The sequence below is a fragment of the Gopherus flavomarginatus genome, chromosome 6, assembly GCF_025201925.1.
Source record: "Gopherus flavomarginatus isolate rGopFla2 chromosome 6, rGopFla2.mat.asm, whole genome shotgun sequence".
NCBI classification, from domain to species: Eukaryota; Metazoa; Chordata; order Testudines; family Testudinidae; genus Gopherus; species Gopherus flavomarginatus.
Genome location: NC_066622.1, coordinates 10882183 through 10909170, shown reverse-complemented (window position 1 = coordinate 10909170; position 26988 = coordinate 10882183). Strand labels below are relative to the sequence as shown.

The window sequence follows — 26988 nt, the reverse complement described above, 5'->3', positions numbered from 1 at the left end:
TCTCACTGCCTGAGTCTCCCTCTTTGGCGGTGTGTCTGTCCCTCCCTCCCCCAAACATCCCTGCCCGCCCGTGCCTGTCCCCCTCCCTCTAGGGGTCCCGCTGGCTGCCCCCGACCCTATCTCCTCCCCTCCCCGCCCGTGTCCCTGCCGGCGCGGCGCGGCGCCCCCTGCTGCCCGGCGCGGGGGTGGCAGGCCGGGGACGAGAGGCCCTGACAGCCTGGGCCGGCGGGAGGAAGCGCAGGGCAATGGCGCTGAGCCCCCCCGAGAGCCAGCCGGGCCCGGAGCCCCCGCACCCGCCGCCCGAGCAGGAGGGCGACGAGGACTCGGTGCCCATCAACCACCAGCAGCTGCGGAGCCTGGAGCCCGAGCCGGGCGGGATCCCGCTGCACTCGCCATGGACCTTCTGGCTGGACAAGTGAGTGCAGGGCCTCCGCGATACCCCCGGGCCCGGGGACCCTCCGCGATACCCCCCCCGCCCGCCTGACCCAGGGACCCTCCGCGATATCCCCCACCGGGCCTAGGGACCCTCCGCGATACCCCCCCCGTCCGCCTGACCCCGGGCCCGGGGACCCTCCGCGATACCCCCCCCGCCCGCCTGACCCCCGGGCCCGGGGACCCTCCGCGATACCCCCCCCCGTCCGCCTGACCCCCGGGCCCGGGGACCCTCCGCGATACCCCCCCCCCGTCCGCCTGACCCCGGGACCCTCCGCGATACCCCCCCCCGCCCGAGGACCCTCCGCCCGCCTGACCCCGGGACCCTCCGCGATACCCCCCCCCCGCCCGAGGACCCTCCGCCCGCCTGACCCCGGGACCCTCCGCGATACCCCCCCCCCCGCCCGAGGACCCTCCGCCCGCCTGACCCCGGGACCCTCCGCGATACCCCCCCCGCCCGAGGACCCTCCGCCCGCCTGACCCCGGGACCCTCCGCGATACCCCTCCGCCCGCCTGACTCCGGGACCCTCCGCGATACCCCCCCCCCCGCCCGAGGACCCTCCGCCCGCCTGACCCCGGGACCCTCCGCGATACCCCCCCCGCCCGAGGACCCTCCGCCCGCCTGACTCCGGGACCCTCCGCGATACCCCCCCGCCCGTCTGACCCCCGCCCCCGGGCCTAGGGACCCTCCACGATACCCCCCCCCCCCGCCTGCCTGCCTGACCCAGGGACCCTCCGCGATACCCCCCCGCCCGCCTGACCCCCGGGCCCGGGGACCCTCCGCGATACCCCCCCCGCCCGCCTGACCCCCGGGCCCGGGCCTGGGCCTGGGCCTAGGAACCCTGCACTATACGCCCTCGCCCGGCCCGCCCGGGCCCTGAAACCCTCCGCCAGGCCCCGTGAGACACCTCCCCACCCCCGGGCCCTGGGACCCTGCGCGATTCCCCCCTCCACACACACACACACAGGGACTCTCTGCTAGGCCCCCTGAGACAGCCCCCCCCACCTAGGGACCCTCTGTGAGACACCTCCCCCCCACCCCCAGCATAGGCACCTTTGTCCTGAGCAGGGCCCTGCTAGACCCCCAGGCCCAGGGCTCAGCGCTGCTGTGTCTCTCAGACCGGGGGTCGGGGGTGGGAAGTGGGTCTGGTCTTCTCTGCCTTGCAGGCTCTGCCAGGAGGTGAGACCAGCTCCATAACCCCTAACCCCAAATACATGGGGCTGAGCAGCAGGGGGGACCCTCTCGGAGCCTAGACTAGAAGCCCCCCACTGCTCCTAACTGTCCCAACCCACTCACCTCCACACTCCTAACTGCCACAGTCCAGACTCAAACCTGACACCACTCCACTCCATTCCTAACTACCCAGCTTAAGAGTGAAAGTTTGATGCCTGCTCCCATTTTTGACTGCCTCACCCTAAAGCCAAAGCGCACACATCTTTACCCAAACTTCATAATGTGAGATTGGCTTGTTGTCCTACAGAACTGGGTTGTAACCAGAGAATGAGTCCAGGAGCCATAAATAAAAAGCTTCTTCCTATTAGTCAGCTGTGGCCTCAAACTAATACAATTTCTTACAACATCTTGGATTTCATTAGCACCTTTCCGCCCACAGGGCTTTACAAACTAATGTTCAACATGTATTCAGGGATCATTTTAGCTGTTGCTGAAATGTTGCCATGCTTATGGCAGCTGTTTAACATGTGAACAAAACAACTCACAGCACAACAAATTAGAACATGAAGTGAAGGAGGACAGTAATAAAATCAAAACTTTCTTGTAATGCTGACACTTAATAAGATCATAAATGAATTTTTAAAGGAGTAAGAGCTCACCAAGTTTCCTGAAATACTCTTATTGCTAGTTATTGAGCATCTGCAGTGCAATGAGTGCAGTACAGAAGAAGAAATTGTCCCAGTGCCATAGTGTTCATGATCTAAATTGAACACTGACAATGCAGTTCAGATGCTACAGGCCATCTATATATAATGTTTTAGCAAATTAAGTTGTATTTGTTTTATGGTAAACAACCTAGACTGTTTTGGCAAATAAGTATCCATTGATTACTGCTATTACTCACAACATACTCTAGGGTTTTGATATGATGTTCTTTTTAAAAATAAGCGTAAAAACACTGAAAAACAGCTCTGATCTTTACCGCTGTCTTTTGTAACCTGGGTTGAATGATGGTGAGTTATTTGTCTCACCCTGATTTTCATGTGTACTACAGATGGGAAAACTTTCTATAGGTAGCTAGTATAGACATTAAATCAACAAAACTTTTTTATATACCGCAAGTTGATAGCTTTAACTTTTTCTAATACTATAGTCATAACATTAAGAAAATACATTTCAGAAATGGCTTTTCTTCGTAGTATAATAAACAAACATTGATTCAGGTAATAGTGTTGTTTCAAGCCCTAAATTTAGACATAATGCTTGTAAGGGTAATAGAGTGAAAGCTGTTATTTCACTTAAGGCATGTACACACCTTGATAGTTTCTTTAATGCCGCCTTCCCCGACTTTAGCTTGATTATATGTGGGTGCAGGGATCTACCTACACTGAGTTTATTTGAAGGACTGTGGCCTACATTTATAATCTTTTAAAAACTGTATCAACTCACTTCTTATAGATGGTCCAGCAGAAGTGAGATTTTTGGAGGAATTAGCTAAATCTTACATTAGTTAAGCAAAGCGAATATCTAATTGCCACCTAACATTTTACTTACCTGACTTTTTTTAGGAGGTTTACCTTACTCTAGAGACTAACAAATTTATTTGAGCGTAAGCTTTTGTGGGCTATAGCCCACTTCATCGGATGCATGCAATGGAAAATACAGTAGGAAGATTATATATATATACACAGAGAACATGAAACAATGTGTGTTACCATACACACACTAATGAGAGTGATCAGTTAAGTTAACTATTACCAGCAGGAGAGAGAGACTTTTTGTAGTGGTAATCAAAATGGTCCATTTGCAGCCGTTGACAAGAAGTTGTGAGGAACAGTGGTGGTGGTGGGGTGGGAATAAACATGGGGAAATAGTTTTACTTTGTGTAATGACCCATCCACTCCTATCTTTATTCAAGCCTAATTTAATGGTGTCCATTTTGCAAATTAATTCCAATTCAGCAGTCTCTCACTGGAATCTGTTTTTGACTTTTTTTGTTGTAATATTGCCACTTTTAGATCTGTAATCAAGTGACCAGGGAGATTGAAGTGTATATCTATCTTCCTACTGTATTTTGCACTGCCTGCATCCGATGAAGTGAGCTGTAGCCCACGAAAGCTTATGCTCAAATAAATTTGTTAGTCTCTTAAGATGCCACAAGTGCTCCTGTTCTTTTTGTGGATACAGACTAGCACAGCTGCTACTCTGAAACCTTACCTTACTCTGTAGCTGAAACATGGATAAGGCTACGTTTTAGTCACAGGTATTTTTAGTAAAAGTCACGGGCAGTAAACAAAAATCTACGGCCCGTGACCTGTCCATGACTTTTACTATATACCCCTGACTAAAACTTGGGCGGGGAATGTGTGTCGGAAAGAGGGCGGCCTGGGTACTGGGGGCGTGGGGCGGGCCACGAGCTGCGAAGCCAGTGCTCTGGGCTGAGGCAGCTTGCAGTGCTGCCTGGCCATGCCTCCACGTAGCAGCTGAGCAAGGGGGATGTCGTTGCTTCTGGGGAGCCCCCCAGGTAAGCGCCGCCCACAGCCTGCCTCACCCCATCCCATGCCCCAACCTCCTGCCAGCGCTCACACCCAAACTCTGCTACTGCTGGGGAGAGGGGTGTGGTAGCCCGAGACTGCCCCAGCAGTAGCCGGTGTGATTGGCGCAGGAGCTGCCCAAGCTGCCCCTGAGCTGCTGCAGAAGTCATGGAGGTCATGGAATCCATGACTTATGTGCCCTCCATGACAAACCCGCGGTCTTAAACGTGGGCAATTATCAGCGCTGGAATTGATACTGATGAGGCTTACAGATGGACATACAGGAACAATGCCAAACCCACAAGAGTTCAGAAATTATGTGACAGCATGAGGAAGAGGCTTCAGTCTTTGACGTTTTACAACTATCCTCTTTGGAGAAATACAATCTTTTAAAAAAAAGAATCACAAGTTCTTTTCTATCCTAGTATCTCTGGTAAAAAAAAATATCTTCACTGTGTCTTATTAACTGTTTAATTGAGAAATGTGGAGAAACCTTTGAGAATACACAAGAGGATGTTCTGATCCTGCAAACACTCACTTAAGTAATCCCATTGGGTTTAAGTCATAAGTATGTGCAGGATCAAGGCCTAAAGTGTTAAATAACCATTCAGACCCTGCTGGAGTTAGCTACCCTGAAGCTGATTTGTCAGTTGCATTTGTTCCCAGTTGATCTACACAGCCATTTGGAGATGTGCATGTTTATCTCTTGTGGCCAACAGCAAAGAAAGTTTAAGATCCATGTCAAATTATTGAATTATATATTATGAAATGTTTAAAAAGCCCATTCTATTTCAAAACTTTTTAAATTTAAATTGATTTTTTTACTAACTTTTGCCTTAACTACCTCATATAAGTACATATGATAGTGTACATTTTTGCTTATTTTAAATTACTAAAAATAGTGAAATTAAACACCGCAGAACTGGAAGATATGTTTTTGCGTTACTGAGTTGTCTGACAAGCCCCTTCTAACCAGTTAGGAGTTGAAGATTGTGCAATATGTAATTCTAAAGATATGGCTCAGAAGTCAAAAGTTTCTAGTGGTCTTAATACTCATAATACATAAAATATTATTTTTGTGCATTTACTAATAATAAGGAAGAGTTGAACAAATAATGGAATAATAAGGAAAAGGTGAACAAATAATGGATTAATGTCAAGAGAGAAGGATGGCAGAAAACAGAATAGGTGTTTTATACATTAAAAATAAATATAAGCTTAAAGCATAAAAACAGAAGGTAGCTTTTGATACGCAGGGCCCCAATCCTGCACTTATCTTTGTGTGGGCAGACCTCTGTGCTTATGCAAAGTCTCATTGAAGTGGCTATGGGCGGAGGCATTGGAGGCATCCACCTATGCAGGCCTGATTGTTGTAGGATCAGTGCTTAGGCTTGTGCCATTTGTAATGAGTTGTAAATAACTGAAATATATCCAAACAGTGCACAACTTTATCTATAAATGCAAACATATTTTTCATTTGCTTCTAAAACCACTTGATGTGGGTTGGTGAAGAGACTATCTCATGACAGGGAATAGTATTTTTGCCTACCATTAAATATGTTACTCCAGACTTGTTTTGAAATGCTAGATGAAGTGGCTGCTAAGTATCAAGAAAACACTGAGGTAGGTGTGTAGAATTGTCTGTAACCTCTGGTACTAAATTACAAAACTGTATTGAGGGAGAGAGTTATAACATACTTTAAAAGACCTTCAAGGAATTTATACATCTGCATCAAGTCCATATCTCAGATAAATAATATATATCGGATAAATAATAATTTATAACGCACACACACACACACATTACTAGTGCCTGGTGTACTACCAAATGGATGATTTAAATTTAATCTAATTGTATTATAATAGTAATTTGATTAATATTTCCTGCTTTGAAAAATAAATGTCTCTGCTTCTCCTCCAGCTTTTTTAAAAAAAGATGATATAACATTTTAAAAAGTGATAGAACATAACCTAAAAGTAGAATTTTGCAAGTGTTCCAAAACTAGAAAGGAGCATTTAGCACATGAAAATTAAACTGTTTTCCTCCTCCTTTTGCAGGGCCACTAGTCTGCGCCTGCTGTAGTTTACGTGCTTTTGTTGTTTGTTGTAAAACTGCAGTATGAACTGCACTGGTGACATTGTATTGCCCATGGACCTCCATTGGGTCTTACAGATGCCTGTCACTCCAACTCAGCAAACTGATCCATACTAATGCACCCTTACGCCCACATGGGGCTCAGGCTCTGCACAGGTGTAGGGTTCTGCTCACATGAATCAGCTTTCAGGATCTTGGGCCTTTGAGTGAAAGGCAAGTCTTGTGGTTTTTACAGTACTCTGCAGTCTTGCAAGTTTTCAAAAATGATCATGCTCCATAGGGTATAAGCATTTTAAAAACAGTGCTTTAAAAAATGAAGACTCTTGTTAGGCAGTTAGCAGTTTCCTGGTGCATGTGATGTCTGGGTTATTGTGTTAAATGAGAATTGGACAGATCTTGCAGAAAAATTCTTGGATTTGGGGTCTTGCAGATACTAAGGTGGCTTGAGGCATTCAGAACAATTGTTTCGTTCGATTTTGGAATTTAGATCTGCAGATCATCTTTGTATAAAAAACAAAGCTACAACTGAAGCTAATATATATGCCCATTTACACATGTATATCAGTTTCATATGTCAGTATTGAGCAAATTTTATAGCAGTTAATAAGCCCCAGAAAACTTGAACACAGCCTATAATATGACCAATGTACAACAATTTATGGTTAATACTACACTGAGTAAAAACCTTTCTAACTAAACTAAAAGAATATGCTAGTAGCACTAGCTGCTAGTTTTCAAGCTGTGCTAGGACAAGACTACAGCTGGATCCAGCAATCTGATCTGTGGGTAACTTCTCCAGAGCCCCAGTTACTTCAGTGGGACTCCACATGGGTGCACGGGTCTGCTAAGTAGGTTAGATGGTAGGATCATGACCTAATTCTGTTCCTGCATGACTGCTAAAGCAATGCTTTTAAGCTAATTTACTTATGTTATAAGCATAGATTAATAGTGTAACAAAAAACCCACTAACCTCTTTGTTTTTAAAAAAGAAAAAATATCAGTCGATGTAGTTTCTTGTGACTAAACATTGACAAATTTAGTGCAGTGTTGTTAATCCACTCCAGGGAAGTGAAAACTTTTTTATATACAGCACTTATCCTGTCAAAATTTTAGATTTCCCTTTTCCCTTTAACATTATTATGAACTTTGTAATTACAAATAAAGGAGTTTAAAATTATAGTTTTAAACATTTCCACCAATCAATTAAATATGTGTATTTTAGTGACCATTTTGAAATTATACATTTGTGGATATAACATATTTGAAACAATTTAGAACTTTTAATAGGTTCTCCTGCAGCAAACTGTTAGTTGTCTAGGCATGTATATCATCTATTTAGGATCATGAAGAGGTGGCTTGCAATGAAAAACATTAGTAATATAAAAATGTTCAGCTTAGCAAGTATCAGAGGGGAAGCCGTGTTAGTCTGGATCTGTAAAAGCAGCAAAGAATCCTGTGGCACCTTATAGACTAACAGACGTTTTGGAGCATGAGCTTTCGTGGGTGAATACCCACTTCGTCAGATGCATGTAGTGGAAATTTCCAGGGGCAGGTGTATATATATGCAGGCAAGCTAGAGATAATGAGGTAGTTCAATCAGGGAGGATGAGGCCCTGTTCTAGCAGTTGAGGTGTGAAAACCAAGGGAGGAGAAACTGGTTTTGTAATTGGCAAGCCATTCACAGTCTTTGTTTAATCCTGAGCTGATGATGTCAAATTTGCAGATGAACTGAAGCTCAGCAGTTTCTCTTTGAAGTCTAGTCCTGAAGTTTTTTTGCTGCAGGATGGCCACCTTAAGGTCTGCTATAGTGTGGCCAGGGAGGTTGAAGTGTTCTCCTACAGGTTTTTGTATATTGCCATTCCTAATATCTGATTTGTGTCCGTTTATCCTTTTCCGTAGAGACTGTCCAGTTTGGCCGATGTACATAGCAGAGGGGCATTGCTGGCATATGATGGCGTATATTACATTGGTGGACGTGCAGGTGAATGAACCAGTGATGGTGTGGCTGATCTGGTTAGGTCCTGTGATGATGTCGCTGGTGTTGATATGTGGGCAGAGTTGGCATCGAGGTTTGTTGCATGGATTGGTTCCTGAGTTAGAGTTCCTATGGTGCGGTGTGCTGTCACTGGTGAGAATATGTTTCAGGTTGGCAGGTTGCCTGTGGGTGAGGATTGGCCTGCCACCCAAGGCCTTTGAAAGTGTGGGATCATTGTCCAGGATGAGTTGTAGATCCCTGATGATGCGTTGGAGAGGTTTTAGCTGGGGACTGTATGTGATGGCCAGTGGAGTCCTGTTGGTTTCTTTCTTGGGTTTGTCTTGCAGTAGGAGGCTTCTGGGTACACGTCTGGCTCTGTTGATGTGTTTCCTTATTTCCTCGTGCGGGTATTGTAGTTTTGAGAATGCTTGGTGGAGATTTTGTAGGTGTTGGTCTCTGTTTGTTTATACCTGCCCCTGGAAATTTCCACTACATGCATCTGATGAAGTGGGTATTCACCCACGAAAGCTCATGCTCCAAAACGTCTGTTAGTCTATAAGGTGCCACAGGATTCTTTTCAGCTTAGCAAGTGCTTCGTGACAGTTTTCGTAGTTTGAAGTCATTCTTTGTCTATATTCAGGCTGGATTACCAGATTTGGCTGGTTGCTAGTGGGTGCTTCTGAGTGTACATTTTGGAGGTAAATATTTTGCTTTTCTAGACCAAAAACATTTGCATCTAAATATTTAGGGTGAAATTTGCAGAAGTTCTCAACATTTGGTCTGACTCTCCTCCCATCAAAACCAGTGGTAAAACTCCCATTGATGTCTGTGGGAACCGAGTTATGTCAGTGCTGAGCACGTCCGAAAATCTGACCCTTAATTCTTGCAGATAAAGTCTGAGCCGCAAGTCACTGTTAGACACTGATAGTGAGAATGTCCTGAGTAGTATTAGAAAATAAAAAATGGGATATAAATCCTAATGGCTCAGGCATAATAATAAGGAACCACTAACTGCTATGGCTAAGAAAAAAACCTTCATGTCTGGGCAAGTTATTTAAAGTGCCAGGTTTCTTTCACTTTTGTCCCGAGCAACTTTATTGCTTACTGTCAAAGAAAGCACATGAGGATAGGTGGACTTCTGGTCCCATGTGGTCTGGCAACTCCTTTCTTTCTTGTTGCATTAATTTTTCTCCTGCTAAGATCCTAATGGCCATGCAGTATTTGGGAAAGGAACAACCAGCCTCAGAGCAAGATGCAAGGTGGAACAGATTGGTTAGCATAAGTGGTTAGCTCATATTGTAAGGGACTGTTCAAGATAGAGTGGCGTGTTAACACGTCTGCCGTCCTAGGACAAAAAGAGGGGAATACAGGTTGTTGTATAACCATAAGTCCAATGTCTTTGTTCAGTCCATGATTTTTGGCACATAGCAGAGTAATGTTATTTTATCAGTAGATTGTTCATAGAATTCTAAAAGAAAATATCACATGGCATATATAAAGAAGTGAAATAAGATAATAACCAGACCCCAAAACAAAAAGCATGAAACATCCTGTGTTTAAATGATTGGTGTCTTATTGGCCAAGTAAATACTTTAGTTACTGACTTTTTATTAATGATAAAATTGTTGATAGTACATTTTTTTCACATAAGTATGTGCGAGACTTTTTGTATATTCCACCTTATAAGGGAATAAAACAGTATCCTAACCGATAGGAGTGGGGCAAGGGATGTTGTAACTATTTCCGTAAGAGAGGAGCAAATGAAAGACGCTGTTTTGCCATGGCGAACAATTTTCAAGGCATTTGTTGTCAATGTCTGCTTTTGTCTGCATCTGTTATTAAAATTAGGATAAATCCTTCATTGCCAGGTAGATGATCCAAATGGCCTAATATTCGTTTTATCCTTCAACTTCAGTAATTCGGTGCTTAAAATTATGTTGTTCCTTAGTACATAGAATTTAGCAATGAAGAGCTATAAAGATTAATTTCTGGTCTTCACAGAAAGGTGAATGGCACTTTTGCTTTACCTGTTTTGAAAATGTGAAGGTGATTGGACAGAAAGAGCTCTAAAGCTGTCCTGTATTTTAGTCTTGGCATTAAAGATTTAGGGGAGATTAACAATGGGCAATCAGTTGCCAACCCCCTGTTGAACTGCAATAATACTTGTGCTAACTAGCAAAATCACCCCCATAAACATTTTTTAAAATTGATATATGCTATGGTACTAAACTAAAATAAAATAAATACTGATGCACATGTATTCTAATAAGTTGGTGCATAAACTGGACAATAGCACAAGGATATATTTCAGTTCATCAACATCTTATATAAAATACACTGATTCTTAGAACCACATGCACAAAGCCCACCAGCTTTTTGGTGGTAAATAAGCCCAATGAGCCCTCTTGCCATAGGCTTCAGAAAGTGGCTGTTGATGCACTGGGGGCTATAGGGGATCACAAACTATATATGGGTCAACAATATAGTACTGTTGTAAAAAAAAGAACAAACATCATTTAGGGGTGTATTAGCAGCAGAGTTGTGTGCAAGACACAGGAATTAATTCTTCTGTTCATCACTGATAAGATCTCAAATGGAGTATTGTGTCCAGTTCTGAGCATCCTACTTAAGGAAAAATGTGAACAAATTGGTGCCCAGAAGAGAGCAACAACAACAATTAAAGATCTAGAAATCATAACCTATGAGAAAAGATTGAAAAAATTGGGTTTGTTTAGTCTGGAGAAGAGAAGACTGAGGGGAGGAGGGGAATATGATACCAGTCTTCAAGTACATAAAAGATTGTTATAAGGAGGAGGGTGATACATTGTTCTCCGTAGCTACTGAGGACAGGACAAAAAGTAATGGGCTTAAATTGCAGTAAGGAAGATTTAGGTTAGACATCAGGAAAAACTTCCTAACTGTAAAGATAGTTAAGCATTGGAACAACTTACCTAGGGAGGTTGTGTAATCTCCATCCTTGGAGGTTTTTAAGAGCAGGTTAGACAAACACCCATCAGGAATGGTCTAGATCAGTGAGACTCAGACCTCAGTGGTTCAGGAGCCAAGTTAGTGATCAGCCTTACCCAAAAGAGCCACAGTAGTGAGAATTCTTTGTTTAATTTTCTATAGTACTATTCATATTTAAACAGTATGATGTGGAAATATTTAGTTTATATATATATATCATAGCAACATGACTGACCATATATTATTTTATCTACTACAATTGGTTAATAACAGAGTAAAAGCATCCTGATTGGTTAATAACTTAGGTTGGCTAATATCATGTGATTAAAGAGTCACCTGCAGCTCACAAGCCTCAGTCTGAGTATCAGTGGACAAGATCAGGGGTTGGCAACCTTTCAGAAGTAGTGTGCCAAGTCTTCATTTACTCACTCTGATTTAAGGTTTCGCGTGCCAGTAATACATTTAAATCTTTTTAGAAGGTCTCTTTCTATAAGTCTTTAATATGCCACTAAACTATTGTTGTATGTAAAGTAATTAAGGTTTTTAAAATGTTTAAGAAGCTTCATTTAAAATTAAAATGCAGAGCCCCCTGGACCGGTGGCCAGAACCCAGGCAGTGTGAGTGCCACTGAAAATCAGCTCGTGTGCCACCTTCGGCACGCATGCCATAGGTTGCCTACCTCGGTCTAGATAATACTTAGTCCTGGATCAGTGCAGGGTGGGGGACTAGATGACTATCAAGGTCCCTTCCTGTCCTACATTTCTATGATTCTAAAGGAATAACTAACATAACTTAACATATCTTGTAATAATCTCTGTGGTGTCTAAGAACCTTTTGGTCAGAATAAGATGTGCTGAGTCAGACTGAATGGACAGTGAGGAGGCATATATGTTGAATCTTGAATTATGATAGCTTCTCTACTGTTGGAACACCAATGGAGGCTCACGCTGCTTCTGACTAGAACAGGGGTCGGCAACCTTTCAGAACTGGTGTGCCGAGTCTTCATTTATTCACTCTGATTTAAGTTTCTGTGTGCCGGTAATACATTTTTATGTTTTTAGAAGGTCTCTTCTTACTAATGTTTTTAATTGCAAGCGGCATCAGCGAGAGGCGTTGCTGCCGAAATTCGGAAGCAACGCCTCTCGATGACGTCACTTGTCGGCAACAAGCGTCATCATCGAGAGGCATCCCCGCCAAAATGCCGCTCTGGCATTTTGGCGGGTGCTCTCCCGGGGGCCAGGACGCGGGCGCATTAAGATGCTCCCGCAGACGCCATGGCGCCTGCGGACGCCATGTTGGGGACCCCTGATCTAGACTGACCTCTTGCACTTCCAGGTATTGAAACACTAGGCACCCCAAATTCTGTCAGTGTTTTCTGTACATTTTGCAGCAAGATTAGACATTTCTCCATTCTTCTAGCTGTTGTCTGTATTTTGGATACTTTTTCTTCATCTCAAGTTGTGGCTTGGGCTACTGTTTTCTGTCCCATAAACATATGTGTAATTCCATTTAGTGTGGCAAGTAGTTCAAAGCTAAAATTTCCAAATTGACCATTGCTTGCATTTTAGGACTTTCACCAGTTTCTTTCTCACTAGTCCAATAATGCTTTTTTGTAGAAAAACAATTTTTTCACAAATAAACAATGTAGAAGTACAGAGGAGTATTCTTAAGGACCTTGAAAATTATTTTAAAGTGAGTTAGATAGCAACTCAACCAAGATCACTGGGCCATTTTAGTATAGTTATGGTACGCGCTTTTCTTTAAATGTTAATTTTTTCTTTGCAGCTTAGATATTTTTCTGTTCTTTCATTTGTGTTAGTGCTCATGACAGAAGATTGATGTCATTTGCTAGTGTTGGGCGTAATGCTGAAATATGCTATGCAAGCTTGTCCACACAGCACCTGTAGTGCTTGTCAGTCAAGCTGCTAAAAATAAGCAGCGAATAGTCTTCCACCTAAACCTTAAAATGAGTAATATGGTGGTTGGTTGTTATTCTCTACCAGTTTGTAATGTTGTTTCTTGAGAACATGTGATTTGTAGCTATCAAAACGAATGATTTTATGGCCCCAAAGTGGAGTACTCTGTTCTTTATTCCCCAAGAGATATTTGAAGCGGCATAAAAATGTGATAAATATCCACTGCTGACACCTTGCTGCCTTTTGAAGTTTACTGTTTCATAATGTTTATTTACCTTTCATGGGAATAGGTTTTTGTCTTACCACAACACTCCAATGGCAACATCAGTGAACGTACGTGGGGATGATGATGCAATGTATAGTAAGGCAAAATTATGTCCATATATGACTGTGAAGTTAGGAAACAGGCAAAAGGAAAGCATGTCAGAACTAATTTTTCAGACCATTATCTGATACATGTAAAAACAAAATAATCCGCCCTTGTCTTTTGACGGAGTTACAGTGTAAGAAGCACAAAATGTTAGAGACTCTAAGATGCGAGAAGAGACAAAATACCGTTGTTGCAAATGATAGCCACATTATTTTACACTGATCAGTAAAGAGTTGCGTGAATGCAGTAAAAGTTGTGCAAGGACTACGACCCTTATTTAAGCAATCTTCTGGCCTCAGAGACTACTTCTATGTATTGCCAAATATGTTGACTGTCAGCCTACTCTCCATATATTAGCAAAATCTTTCTGTTATGAAAATGATTTTTTTTGCTAAATTAAGACCAGTTTCCCTGGACTTACAATACTCAAAAAGTAAGAGAGGTGTGTGTGTGTGTGTGTGTGTGTGTGTGTGTGTGAAGAACATCTTCATTTGTCACTTTAATAATTCATTCAGGGGACATAGGGCAAATATTTCTTTTTAATTTAGCAGATTTGCTGACAGAATGTCACTTTCAGTAAAATTTTCATAGTGTATAAAACACTCCCATTAAAAATAATAGACATTGTACTGAACCCATGACTACTTTAGAAACAATGTGACACCAGTGTAACTGTTCTAACATTTATTTAAACAGTTTTCTCATTGGGTCCATCAGCACAATGCAATGTCTACGCCATTGTATCAGCAGAGAAATGGTTAAACATACGTTGTTGTCTGCTCTGCACTGAAGAAAAAAATAAGTTATTGTTCTAAGCTATCTTTTGTGTGTTCTTAAAAAAACACGCTGAAGATACAGCTACAAAGCTGAATCTTCAGTGTGTATTCCAGAAACAGAGACAAAATATAATCTCTTTTCTCCTTATTGCTTTCCTAGTATGACTTACATGAGGTTACCATTTTAACCCAATGGTGATTAAAGACACAATTAATGTAAAATGTGTATTACTGCCAGTAAGAAAAGAGAAATAAGAATTTTGACAGCGTTCGTTGGCTTAAAGAGAGAGACCAATTTGAGTTGTCCAGATCAAAGACAAGACAAAGCATTTCAGGATTTGGGAGGCAAGATAGACAAACACCCAGACAGAGTCATGTGCTGTCTTCTCTACCTTCTGTCCACTAGAGCATTTTGCCATTGCATGCACCTGTCATGCTTGTAACATGTCATCCGCACACACAGTTGTTTGCAGCTTTGCACAGCACTTGTGCAGCTCCACTGGCAGTAGTAATATCAGAAATTACACACCTGCCATTCAGTGATATTTGTTTGAGTATTTTAGCTGTTGCTTCTGTGAGTGGCGCTGCACAGAAATAATAGCTACAATATTTACTTGTTCAGGCTCAGCCTGCAAGATACACCACTCTAGGGCCACGTCCAGACTACCCGCCGTATCGGCGGGTTAAAATCGATTGCTCGGGGATCGATATATCGCGTCTAATCTAGACGCGATATATCGATCCCCAAGCGCGCTTATATCGATTCCGGAACTCCATCAACCCCAATGGAGTTCCGGAATCAACAGGGAGAGCCGCGAACATCGATCCCGCGCGGTGTGGATGGGTGAGTAATCCGATCTTAGATATTCGACTTCAGCTACGTTATTCACGTAGCTGAAGTTGCGTATCTAAGATCGATTCCCCCCCCCCCCCAGTGTGGACCAGCCCTTGTATTCTGCATTAGGTCACTGTGCATTGTTGTGGTGCTAATGTACGCAAAAACCATTAGTGCTGAATTTGCACCATTGTAATTGATCCTCCTAGTACAGGCCCACAGTCTCCAACACCATGCCAATTGACTACTTTGTTCACTGTCTCCTATTTTCCTGATTACTTGTTTGTTTCAAGCTTCTGCAGTCTTTTGCATTGGAGTTTGCATGCATTTCACCTTATAAAACCTTAAGGCTATGAAAATAGTACGGAAGTTGCTTGGAGAAGCTGAGAGGGGTTAGTTCAGTTCCTCATCTGGTGTAAATCAACATAGTTCCATTACTTCAGTGACGCAGTACTGACTTCTATCAGCTGAGGACCTTGCCCTGTGGCTTCACTAGATGAAGATAGTATCTTTACTACTGCAGCTGCTATCAACAGTGCAGCCATGTCTGTGATAGCAATGGTGTAAACACCAACATATACAGGGATAAGGTGTTTCACCTCCATGTCATAAAGGGCTAGACAACTCGAGGGGTGAAAATGCTAGCTTCTGGTCTGTGCTGCCACTCCAGCTGTTGTTGATGCTGGACCTGTATCAGCATTAGGTGTTAGGACAATTGTGGAAGAATTATCTGAAATGCTCAGTGTAGGCATAGACTGAATGCACAGCATTGCATGGATCACAAGAAGAAAAACCAAAAGAGAGCTGATCTGTAGGGTTTATACTTGTCCTTTAGGGTTTATACTTGCATCGGTGCATATGTACTGTATGTGTCTTGTTAATGTAAACTCTTCCTGTTTTTTACAAGGAGACTTCCTGTATGTATCATTTGTTTCTTTTCCACTTTTCTCTTTGTATGTTTGTTTTATCTTTCGTCATTTGGTTGTGCACAATGGGGGGAGAATTTAAGTATCGGGGTTTTGGTGGAATGTTAGCGTATTTTCAGAATAATTAAGCATAGCGTTGCAAGACCCTGTGTAAATTCTCTGCAACTTTAACTGCTGGCTTTGCAGCCAAAGAGGTGGCCCCATATGCTGGATCTACCTGCTTGATCTCTGTGTAATCAGTGCCATTTTTAAAATGTGACATCTGACTAAAAGTGCTTCTGTTTCCCCTAAGAGAAATTACAGCTAAGAGTTGGTAAAATTAGCTGCCTTTTTTTTTTTTTTTTAAAGTCTGGTGTGGTTTTTGGTTTTGGTTTTTTTTAAATTTCAGGTACTATATTAGTTGTGAGAGTTTGTAGTATGTTGCCATCTAGTGGGGTGTGTATGTAAATTAAAGGTGATTTCTTTAAAAAAATCATAATTATTACTTTGAACTGCATAGTTAATACAGCTAAACCTTCGTAAGAGAACATTAAAGTATGACATTAAAATATTTTAAAGTGTTCGAAGATAAATCAGATGTAAATCAAATTGAAATTTAAAAACATTAACCCTGAAATTTGTTTTAAAGTGATACTCTCAGTACCCGTGGTTCAAAATGTGATCTGCATTTTTTCTTATTTCCGAGGACTCCTTTTCATTACAAACAAATAGAAACCCACTTAGCTACTCTTTCCCTTTCTCAAAATCCACACCAGTAATCTAGCAAATGTGAACAATCCTATAATCACAGACCAGTGCACTTGCATAATTAAAGTGGGTGGGTACCTTTTTAGAACAAGCAGGCTTATCTTTGTTTTAAATATTTAATGCACATTTTAATTAGAACATAAATATTTTTTTAAAATATCCTGACAACTCTCAAATTAAACTAAACCTAAGAATGCTCGCCTTTACTTTTAAAACTTTTTATAGTCATTTTTATAGTGATTGGAGTTGATTGTATAACTTTGATATGTTTGTAAATGTTTCAGTCATTTGCTAAGACAATCAAGTAATCATTTTTAAAATAAAGTATTTTATTAAGATAAACTATTTTTTTAGGTCACTTCCAGGTACCACAGCAGCTGAATGTGCATCAAATCTCAAGAAAATCTATACAGTACAGACAGTACAGGTAAGATGAAAATAGAAGACAGAAATTGCTACACACAAGAAATAACACTCAAGTTGTGAGGTTATATTGACAGCTATGTGCCAGATGAGTGATTCTCATGCTTTCATCTCTCTGAGGTATAAAATCTAAGTATCAGTTGATAGTATATGCTATTCCTTAGGCTTCCCTAGAATTTCATTGATAACGTGTTTGATTCCTGGGTGGTTTTGAGGGATCATAAAGGGGTGAGTTGCAGGGTAATACACTTGCTTTGCCAGATACTCTGTCTTTCTAGAAGATTTCAGAGCCTTAGGCCGTGCCTCTAAATTGGATCATGAAACTTGATTTACTTTAAGTATTTGTCTGCCTTTTCTCCAGCTGTTCTCCAATGTAATAAATCATTATATGAGCAACGGAAGATATAGTACACAGAAATCTTCCTTTGAGTACCCTGCTTGTGACTCTTCTTGTGAACAGGCTTTGTCTGTTTCCAGAACACTTGCAGCAGATGAGAGGTTCTGCATAATATCATTCCGTGTTTTCCCTTTACTTGTCATATGACTTTGTATTTGCAAAAAGTCGGTGGGTAATACCTGCACTCTGTATTCTGAATGGAAACAACCTTATGAAGAGTGTGGGTCCATATTAGTACTGGTGCAGGCATGAAATATCTGTTGTTGGGTTTGTCTTACATAATGTTAAAAGTCTGGCTTTAATTCACAAAAAGCCAGGATATTCTGATATGAGGCTAAAACTATTGTGGCAATTTGGGGGATCTATATACGGCTTATGACTTCTGGTTGATACTGGAGACTCTGTACCTGTGTCAGACTGCAAACTCCCTTTGGAATGTGGATCTTGTTCATCTTTTCTGCTGTCTTTTACCTCCTTATGGGGCTAAAACGCACAGGAGGTGTCAGGAGAAGTTCTTGCACCTGGCACAAGACTAACAGTGGAGGGTTGCTAAACTTTGATGATTGCCTGTTCAAATGGAGTGCCTTGGGTGAATAGGTGGCTACCGCTCAGGGCAAATGAGGTTTTTTTTCAAGTCAGAACTCCGGGGCTAGTAATGAAACAAAGGGCCATCTAGTGTGGGGACTTTATCACATAACAAGGCTGATGAGAGGGTCACCTGACATAAGGGACAGGAGGTTATAAAAGAAAGGGTTCTCATCAGTCGTTTTTTGACAGGCGGTAAGGGAGGCTGGGCACCGACAGCTGAGTTCAGAGAGAGGGATATTTTATTGTTTTGTCTAAATCTGTGTATTCTTCTGCTACCTGAAGAGGGATTGGCTTTTGAACCCTTGGCAAAGCCTGTGTGTCTGTTTGCTTCTAAGATCATGTGCTGGGGCATCCAGTAGGGTGAGGGGGAGCAGTGTTAGCACTGGTCCTGCAGGCCTAGGTCAGCTGGACCAAAAGGGTCAATTTCTGTGACGGGGTAGAAAACAGAGAGTCTGTGCCCGGGAAGTATGCCAGAGAGACCAAGGAGAGAGAGAGAGAGAGTGCTGCAGCCTCCTCAGACCAAGGGAAGCTTAAGAATATCTGGGCCCAGTGTGGTGGGACCCACACATCGCATCCTGGTGAGTGTCAAGGAGGCTTTACAAGGGCTGTGTGATAAAAGCCTGGAAATTCGGAGATGAGGCTAAAACCCTGTCTTTAAAGGGACACTGTCTTGGTGGCTATGTTTTGAAATAAGACTGCCTTGACATTTGTACTGTTTAGTTTATGCCTTGTATCAGTTGTCCCTTCCCAGCCACACTTTTCCGCTATTCACTCTGAGGCAATTAGCTTTAGAAATTTTCAGAAAATGAGGGCACCGGTCAGAGCTCTGGCAAACAGGCTGCAGTTGGATAGCTTATGGTTGTGCTTTGCAGACCTCTGTTGGAGGTGTCTGTTGTCCTACCTATGAAGGAGAATATGCACATCATTCAGGTGATTTTTGTAGTGATTTAGCTCCAGGGGATTAAGTTTAACAGCATAACTACCCCCCTGTCTAAAGTGGCTGAAATGGTTGTCGCGTTGACAACTGAAGAGAACACTGCTTAAGCCCAGAGTATGGTGTACATAGCATCACTTATCATTGCCCTTTCCACTCTTAATCCAGACCCAGTTAACTAAACTGGACTTACTGTATTGAAGAGCTACATTGGTTTCCTCCCATCAGGTTGTTGAAGTTTTAGAGAATTCCTTCAGGTCCCCTGAGAAAGCTGTTTCCACTAGATGAATTATTGGAGGCCAACAGCTTGGCCTATAACTTGCCTATTGATAGGTTTAGCCTCAGATGTACTATCATATATCTGATACGACTGCCCTGTGGAAAACAACAGAAATGTTCAGTGACGTTCTCTGTACTCTTTAGAATTTGTATCTCATCAAAGGTAGTTGGTGCAGAACATAGTAGCCTGTACAAGTTCAAGAATATTATAGGTGTGAGCCAAAACCTTGTAGACACAAAGGTGTCCCTTATTCTTTCAATTTTAGCAGATTATTGTTTACTACTAGATTGGTGAAAGCAGGGCACAGAAGACAATCTAAACTCACCCAGTTCTGTTTTCTGTCAGACTTTTCTATTATCAGTTCTCACAGCTTTGTGAAGTTGCACTAATGCATGATTATGATGCAACATAATGACTTGACATCTTTGTTGCTTCTCCTTTACCTATCTTCTGGGAAGGAGGGATCTCTTTGTTCCCCTCCAATCCCCACTATCACTTCTGGGGCTAAATGGGATTATCTCTGCTCTTTTCCCACCCCATCCCCTCAATGGTGGCTTCCTCTCTTACCTGCAGCTGAGATGTAGAGTCTGATGGTTCCCTTGCTACTTGGTCTGTTCAGAAATCCCCAATCTTGCATTGTTATGGTATATCATATTTTGTCGTAGGCAGTACTCTTTCTGCCTGATCTCAGACAAAATAAGTGGATCACCAACTAGGCATGATGCTCACAAGAGCTATAATGTAATCTTGTGATACGTGATACCATGACGAGCAGTGTGATCTAACTCTCTAAACAGAAGAGCTAGAGGATTACTGTTTTATGGTATTGAACTAGTTCAATAGATAGACAGAATAAGTGTTTATCTCTTTTTAAAAAGCATGTTAAGGAAGTTTTACTCAAATGCTTTGGATATATGTTCCATTGTAACTCAGATTTAGATAATAATATTTAATATACTTGTTTTCTTTCTCACACTCATTATGCTTTAGTATCAATGGCTCTGTTGTTAGGGTAAAAAGGTGTCAGTTGGAGGCTGTGATACAGCACACGTCTCTTCAGCACATACAGCATGCTACTAGGGGCTGGTCTACACTACAGCCAGGATCGATGCTCTGCGATCGATCCACCGTTGATCGATTTAGCGGGTCTAGTGAAGACCTGCCAAATCAATAGCAGATCGCTCTCCAGTCGACCCTGTATTCTACCCCCGACAAAAAGAGTAAGGTAAGTCGATGGGAGAGTTTCTCCCATCACCCCCCCCCCACGGTGTAGGCCCCACAGTAACTTGACCTAAGGTACGTCGACTCCAGCTATGTTGTTCACGTAGCTACATAGCTGGAGTTGCGTAGCATGGGTCGACTTACCGCGGTAGTGTAGCCTCGGTTAAAATAGTACATTTAAGAGCTGCTACTTCTATTCCAAATTCACATATGAGAACACCAAGTGTGGAGTATTCTGCACTTTGGGAACTTTGTTACAGACCAGTTGTTTCCCTTCTCTCCACCTTTACCTCTCATAGAAACATGCATTTGCTAAGCAACAGTGGCTTCCTAATAGGACACAATTTGTCTTAGTTTTAGTGGCTTGTAATTAAAATATTACCATTTCTGAATTATGTTCTCTTTAACAAAAAACTGAAAAGTGAAATTGTAACAAGAGCTTGAACTTTAAAGAGCTTAAATACCTAACAAGGGTAAATTATAGTTTTCTATGAGCAACAATCTTGATAATTTTATGGCGTATAAGCAATGCAAAGTATACAAGTAAATCTGTATACAGTTCACTGTCATACATGAATGATACTAGAACCTTTTTTTCCTTTAAAGATTTTCTGGAGTGTCTATAATAATATTCCTGCTGTGACAAATTTGCCTCTGAGATGTAGTTACCATTTAATGCGAGGAGAAAGACGGCCACTTTGGTAAGTATCTTATCACTGTAAGCTCCTGAGGCTAGGGACACTTATGTCATTGTAGAAATAATAAATAACGAATGGAAGGAGGGGGCAAAGAGTTGCATGTCTGTTCCATACTGCCGTTAATCAGCTTGACTTGGGATTCAAAAGTGACTTTCATATATCACTAAAGATCTTGTTCATCTTAAAAGCTAATTATCTTAAATTGAGAATTTATTGAAAATTAGCATGTGGAAATATGGGCTACAAATTAATTGTCCATATATGATTATACATGTAAATTATAAGAAATCCTGAATTAAACATATATCCTGTTTAGAGTCAAGTGTTCTAAGAAAAAGCTAACAGTATAGTACACATTTTATGTTGATTAATTATATTTGAATTATTTTGAATTTACTGATTTTTCTTTTCTCGCCACACAAAATAGGGGGACATTAATGCAGGTGACTAATATTCACTGTGCCAAGTATGCTTCATATATGCACAAACATACACATACCTAAAGACACAGACACACACACACACATATTCCTATAGGCTTAGATCACAAAAGATTGACTATCAAGATTTGTAACAGTACGTTGCAGCTCATTCCAATTTGATAGCTTATTGTTCATAGAATGGAAACTCAAAACTATAAACCATCAATTTTTTCTTTATAAACTGAGTTTAATTTCTCTTCCCATTTATATAGTTCATGCACTTTTTAGTTAGATGGATTAGGAACCTTCTGAGTAGGCTTGCTACTTATTTGCGCGGTTTCTTATTAGTTTGGCTTATGATCGAATTACAATTCTTTACATATTAACAATAGACCATACGTTTCACTGAATTTTGGCAAACTACTGTGTAGGTTCAAGTGACTATCAAGTAAGCACAAGAACTCCTTTTAAAAGATATTACTGCTGAACAGTGTAGGTTAAATTGGTTTTAAGTAAATGTCGACATTGGGATATGTGTACACCAGTCTTGAGCTCTTCATTGACAATGGCAAAGGATGAGCGAGAGAACTTCCTGGTTTTGTTCTTCTCTATTTTTAGTTTTGATTTGGTCAGTGATTTTGAGGGGGGTGCACTTCAAAGACCTTCTGTGAAGATGATGCAGGTCTATTTTAAAACTCCTCTGTCAAAGAAATTCAGTGTACTGTATTTAAGGGAAGGAATGTGCAATGTTGATCTCATCACTAAGTCACTGTCGTCTTAGTAAGTATTAATAAATTATTGCACAGGAAACAAGGCTCTTATTGAGATTCTCAGATTAGTTAGAGTTTAAAGTGTGGTTTTTGACTAATTATGGCCATGCTTTTATAAATACCAATCTATTTTTATTGGTGTTTAAAAATGTGCTTTCCTTGATTTATGTCCCAAGCCTTCCCTCAACACTCACCCCCATAGATGGGAGCCTGTTTTGGCTGGGAAATCTTTAGAGGCTGCAAACAATTTTCAGCAGTTCAGACATTGTACATTGAACATAATAGTGGTTACCTTTTAAAAACTGGTTCTTAGACTTTTTCTTTTGTGGAGCCGTGACTGAAAACACTAATTCAAGTTTATAAATTAGCTGCAACAGAATGAATTGGAAAAGGCTGTAACTAATAACTGTAGCATTATGAAGCATGGTTTAAAAGTGTTGTCAGACCTAACCACAGATCACTTGATTTTTTTTTTGAAGGGCAATTAATTTCCAGTGATCACAAAACTTAACTGAAATATGTACAAGCTCCTGTGTTCACTAGCAAGAACCTGAAAAGAAATGAAATGCCAAAATATGAGGTTACCACAATAAGCCATGAAATGTTTTGTGGTCATGTGCTCTCTAAGAATTTGCAGCCATTTCAAAGGTGACCTGTGACCAGGGAAAATAAAATCATTTCCTAAGAGACACAACGTAGGAGACGGATTGGATGTCGACAGGTGTGCTTCACATGAACAATTAATGATTTCTCTCTGGTGTCAGAATTCCTAGCACAAGCCTTGTTACCTGGAATTAGTGCTCAGATTTTAAATGGGACTGTCCTGGAAAAATTAACCCCATAAATAAGTTTCAATTTGTATCATACTATGAAAAGCACATTGTATGTAAACTTTACCTACATGTGGATTTGAGTGGTTTGTTTTCTTTGACATATTTCCCACAACCAGGGAAGAGGAAAGTAATGCCAAAGGAGGTATATGGAAAATGAAGGTCCCTAAAGAAAGTACGGTATGTAATGTCAATTTCTATCTGGAAATGACTAGTCAGGGTTTCAGCTTAATCTCCATATATAAAATGATGAAGATTTTGTTTATAAAAATTCCTTTTGTGGAGTTCTTAGTTTGGTTATTGAACTGTGTTGATTGATGCCAGTGCACCATTATAAAGTCTAACACCTTTTATGTTAAGAAGGTGAGAAAATGTGTTAGTGTAGATCATTCAGTACTTGATTTTTTGCTTATAACAATATTTGACAATATTTTATTAATTAAATAAAAGCTGTAGTTAAAGGTTTCATATAGCATCTCTGTTTGGCAGACATACTATTTGGTAATTTTTAACTTCCATCTCAAGACTTGATGTATTCACTTACAGATACGCAAGATAAAATTTAGCAATTGTTATTATGATTGAAAGTTAATAGTTAATAATAGCTGGAGCAGCAAGGATTGCCTAGTCCTGCAAAACTGACACATGTGAGTAGCCCCAGAAGAACTACTTGTGCATAACAATACTCCTCTACATAAGTGTTTTAGGAGTAAGGCCGAAATAGTGAGGATCACACTGTGCCTATCTCTAGCCAGTCATGTTCTTCACTGCCATAAGTACTAAAAGGTACTGCATAATAATATTAGTTTTTCAACACACCAACTAATGTGCTTTTTATTCTCATAAGCCAGATCCTGCAAACATTTTTTACTGGATGAAATGCTTCCTACGCACGAGACCATAGGACAACTCACAGTAGTGTGTTTATGCCTGGTGGCTTATGCTCTGTGCTGGTAATGAGAGTTTGCAAGATCAGTCTCTACATTCATGTATGAATTGCTCCATTGACAGAAAAATACATCATGTCAAAGATTGTCAGATTGACATCTTCAGACTGCATGTTGTTACATGACCTCCAATTTATCTTTCCCTACTATAGATTGATACAGGACTTTGTACTGGCTGATAATGAACCAATGAAATGTTTTATCCTAATTCTTTGCATCCTTAAAGGTGGATAAGAATGTTCAGAAACAAAGTGAAATTTTTCTTGGCTCATTGTGTTTGTGCTTTGTGGTTTTAAACTTATTTTGTTTTAATTTCTTACCATTTTTAATAGTACTGAAAAGCACAAACTAAATGGAAATAATAGTGAGGTTTGTTTAAAAGCAGCATATGCAAAAGTCATTGTGGCTGTATAGACAAAGATAGATGTTGCCATATGCTCCAGAAATAATATTATTTCCCTGTAAGCACACACCTTGGAGCATATTATTGAATTTATTAGCCCAGAGTTGCATATGATCAGCAACAAGATTCCAAGTTTTGAATGCTCTTTTGGCTTAGATAGTAACAAATGTCAAAAAGGAAATAACAGTATCATCTGTCTAACATAGCCAAAGACAACTGTGTGAGAGACTTTTTTTCATTATTATTATAATTCTCTAGTTAGCATTTGAATTTGTTGAAAGAAACTTTTTTTATAGTTAAAGGAAAATCAAGACGAGATTTAAATATAAATTCATCAGTTTTTCTAGTACAGATTGGTTCTTTTCTTAAAATGAATAGTACTTATTTTTTATAGAAAGAAGTGTTCACAAATGTAGTTTAATGGTCTTTTATCTTGCATAAGCAGGAGAAATACTTGAGAGAAATCTACTTTTGTACTTTTACATTAATGAACCTATTTAGGTTGAATCCCAGACAAAAATTTAGAGAAGGTAAATTTATATTTAAACATTTAATAGAAGAATGTCAAGTTATGCTACTTATTATAAGTATTATAAATTTTTTCTCCAACTCTATGGTAAGAAAGAATATAACATAAGATGCACTTGTAACACACAGCCTCAGAAACTGCCCTCAAGACTGAGCAAGCAAACCTAACACGTACACTGAAAGATCAATAACCTAGAAGAATAATGATTTTTTTTTCTTGTTAGTCTGCAGTTTGGAAAGAGTTATTGCTGGCAACTATTGGAGAACAGTTTACAGATTGCTCTGCAGCAGGTAAAGAGATCATTTTCTTACAGTGCTTTCTTTTTATTTCTTTAGATTTATTTTAAGCCCCTGTCCCAAGCAGTAGGTTCTTGTTCAAAATATTAAAACATCCAACACCTAAAACTTTTGGCACAGCATACAGTAACTCCTCACTTAAAGTCGCCCTGGTTAACGTCATTTTGTTGTTTCGTTGCTGATCAATTAGGGAACGTGCTCATTTACAGTTGCGCAATGCTCCCTTCTAATGTTGTTTGGCAGCCACCTGCTTTGTCCACTGCTTGCAGGAGGAGCAGCCCCTTGGAGCTCGTTGGTGGGTGGTTGGAACAAGGGTGGACCAGCAGCCCCCCATCAGCTCACCTAAGTTCCCTGTGCAGCAGCTGCCCAGCAGGCTAGCAATTGAAGCTGTTCATCCCCCCCATTGCCATGTGCTGCTTCTGCCCTCTGCTTGGAGCTGCTCCCCGAGACTCCTGCTTGCTGTGCCGGGGGGAGAGAAGGAAGAGGGGGACTAATGTCAGGGTGTCCCCCTTCCCCTTGCTCCTGCACCCCACTTACCCCATCTTCCATAGAGGAGGGGGGACACAATCTTTAACGTATTTATCCTTGCAACACCTTTGTGGGATAAGGAAGTACTGTTTTCCCATTTAACAAATAAGGAATGGAGCCACAGAGAGGTTAAATGATTTGCCCAGGGTCACAATGGAATTCTGTGGCAGAGCTGGGAATGACCTGGGCTCTCCTGAGTGCTAGGTTAGCACCCTAATCAGTGGACCACCCTTTTTCTCATTTGATATCACTTGATTCAAACTCATTAGTGTTAATTTTACACAAAATTTGTACTTGAAATATGTTGCCTGTTAAGTGGAACCACTAAATTCACTCAATAAATGATATTGTTCAGATGCAATAATTGAATTACCATGTTTTTAAACTAAATCTAATCCCTAAAAATATACTTGAGATTGCATGCTTTATTTGGGAATGGACTGCAGAGGGCTTGTGAATGTAATCTTGCTTAAGACATATAATCACATTTTACATATTCCAGTCATCAAACACTGGTAGAGGTCTGTGTCTGTTTCAGAATATAAGGCTGAGTTACAGGAATTGTCCATAGTTACTGGAGAAGGCAAATGCTTGGCTAACTTGTCAGTCCATTGAACTAGGAAATAAATGCTCAAAAATTGTTACTAAGCTAACTTTTCTGTTTGATCAAGGAATGATAAAAAGATACCTTTGTAACTACATTTATATGTCCTAAGCACAAACATCTGGTTAGACATATGTTTATTTAATGCCCTGAATATTACATTTTGAAGTAGTTCCATTTCTGATTTATCGTTCAGTAAAAAAGAACTTTGGTTTCTTAACTCCATAATGCAGTTCAACGAAGACCTTTCAAACAGGGAATTTCTCTCCAGCCTGATCAATACAGTAGAGCAGAAAAGTAATATTTGCATATCTTTTTGGTGTGTTTGGCTTGGTGGTTGTTTTGAATTTTTTCCAGCAAGTGTTTGTTGA

At 40.9% G+C, this 26988-nt stretch overlaps 1 protein-coding gene across 1 annotated transcript in view; it reads left to right on the top strand.

The window, feature by feature from the left end:
- Window positions 1–206: 206 nt before the first annotated feature.
- The window catches only part of EIF4E3 (eukaryotic translation initiation factor 4E family member 3), a 30431-nt gene continuing 3649 nt past the window's right edge, over window positions 207–26988 (top strand). The window contains exons 1-5 of the mRNA XM_050957547.1: window positions 207–415; window positions 17102–17174; window positions 21197–21291; window positions 23430–23490; window positions 25413–25479. Of these exons, the coding sequence (XP_050813504.1) occupies window positions 246–415; window positions 17102–17174; window positions 21197–21291; window positions 23430–23490; window positions 25413–25479 (466 nt within the window). The 5' untranslated portion in view covers window positions 207–245. The remainder of the gene's footprint in view (window positions 416–17101; window positions 17175–21196; window positions 21292–23429; window positions 23491–25412; window positions 25480–26988) is intronic.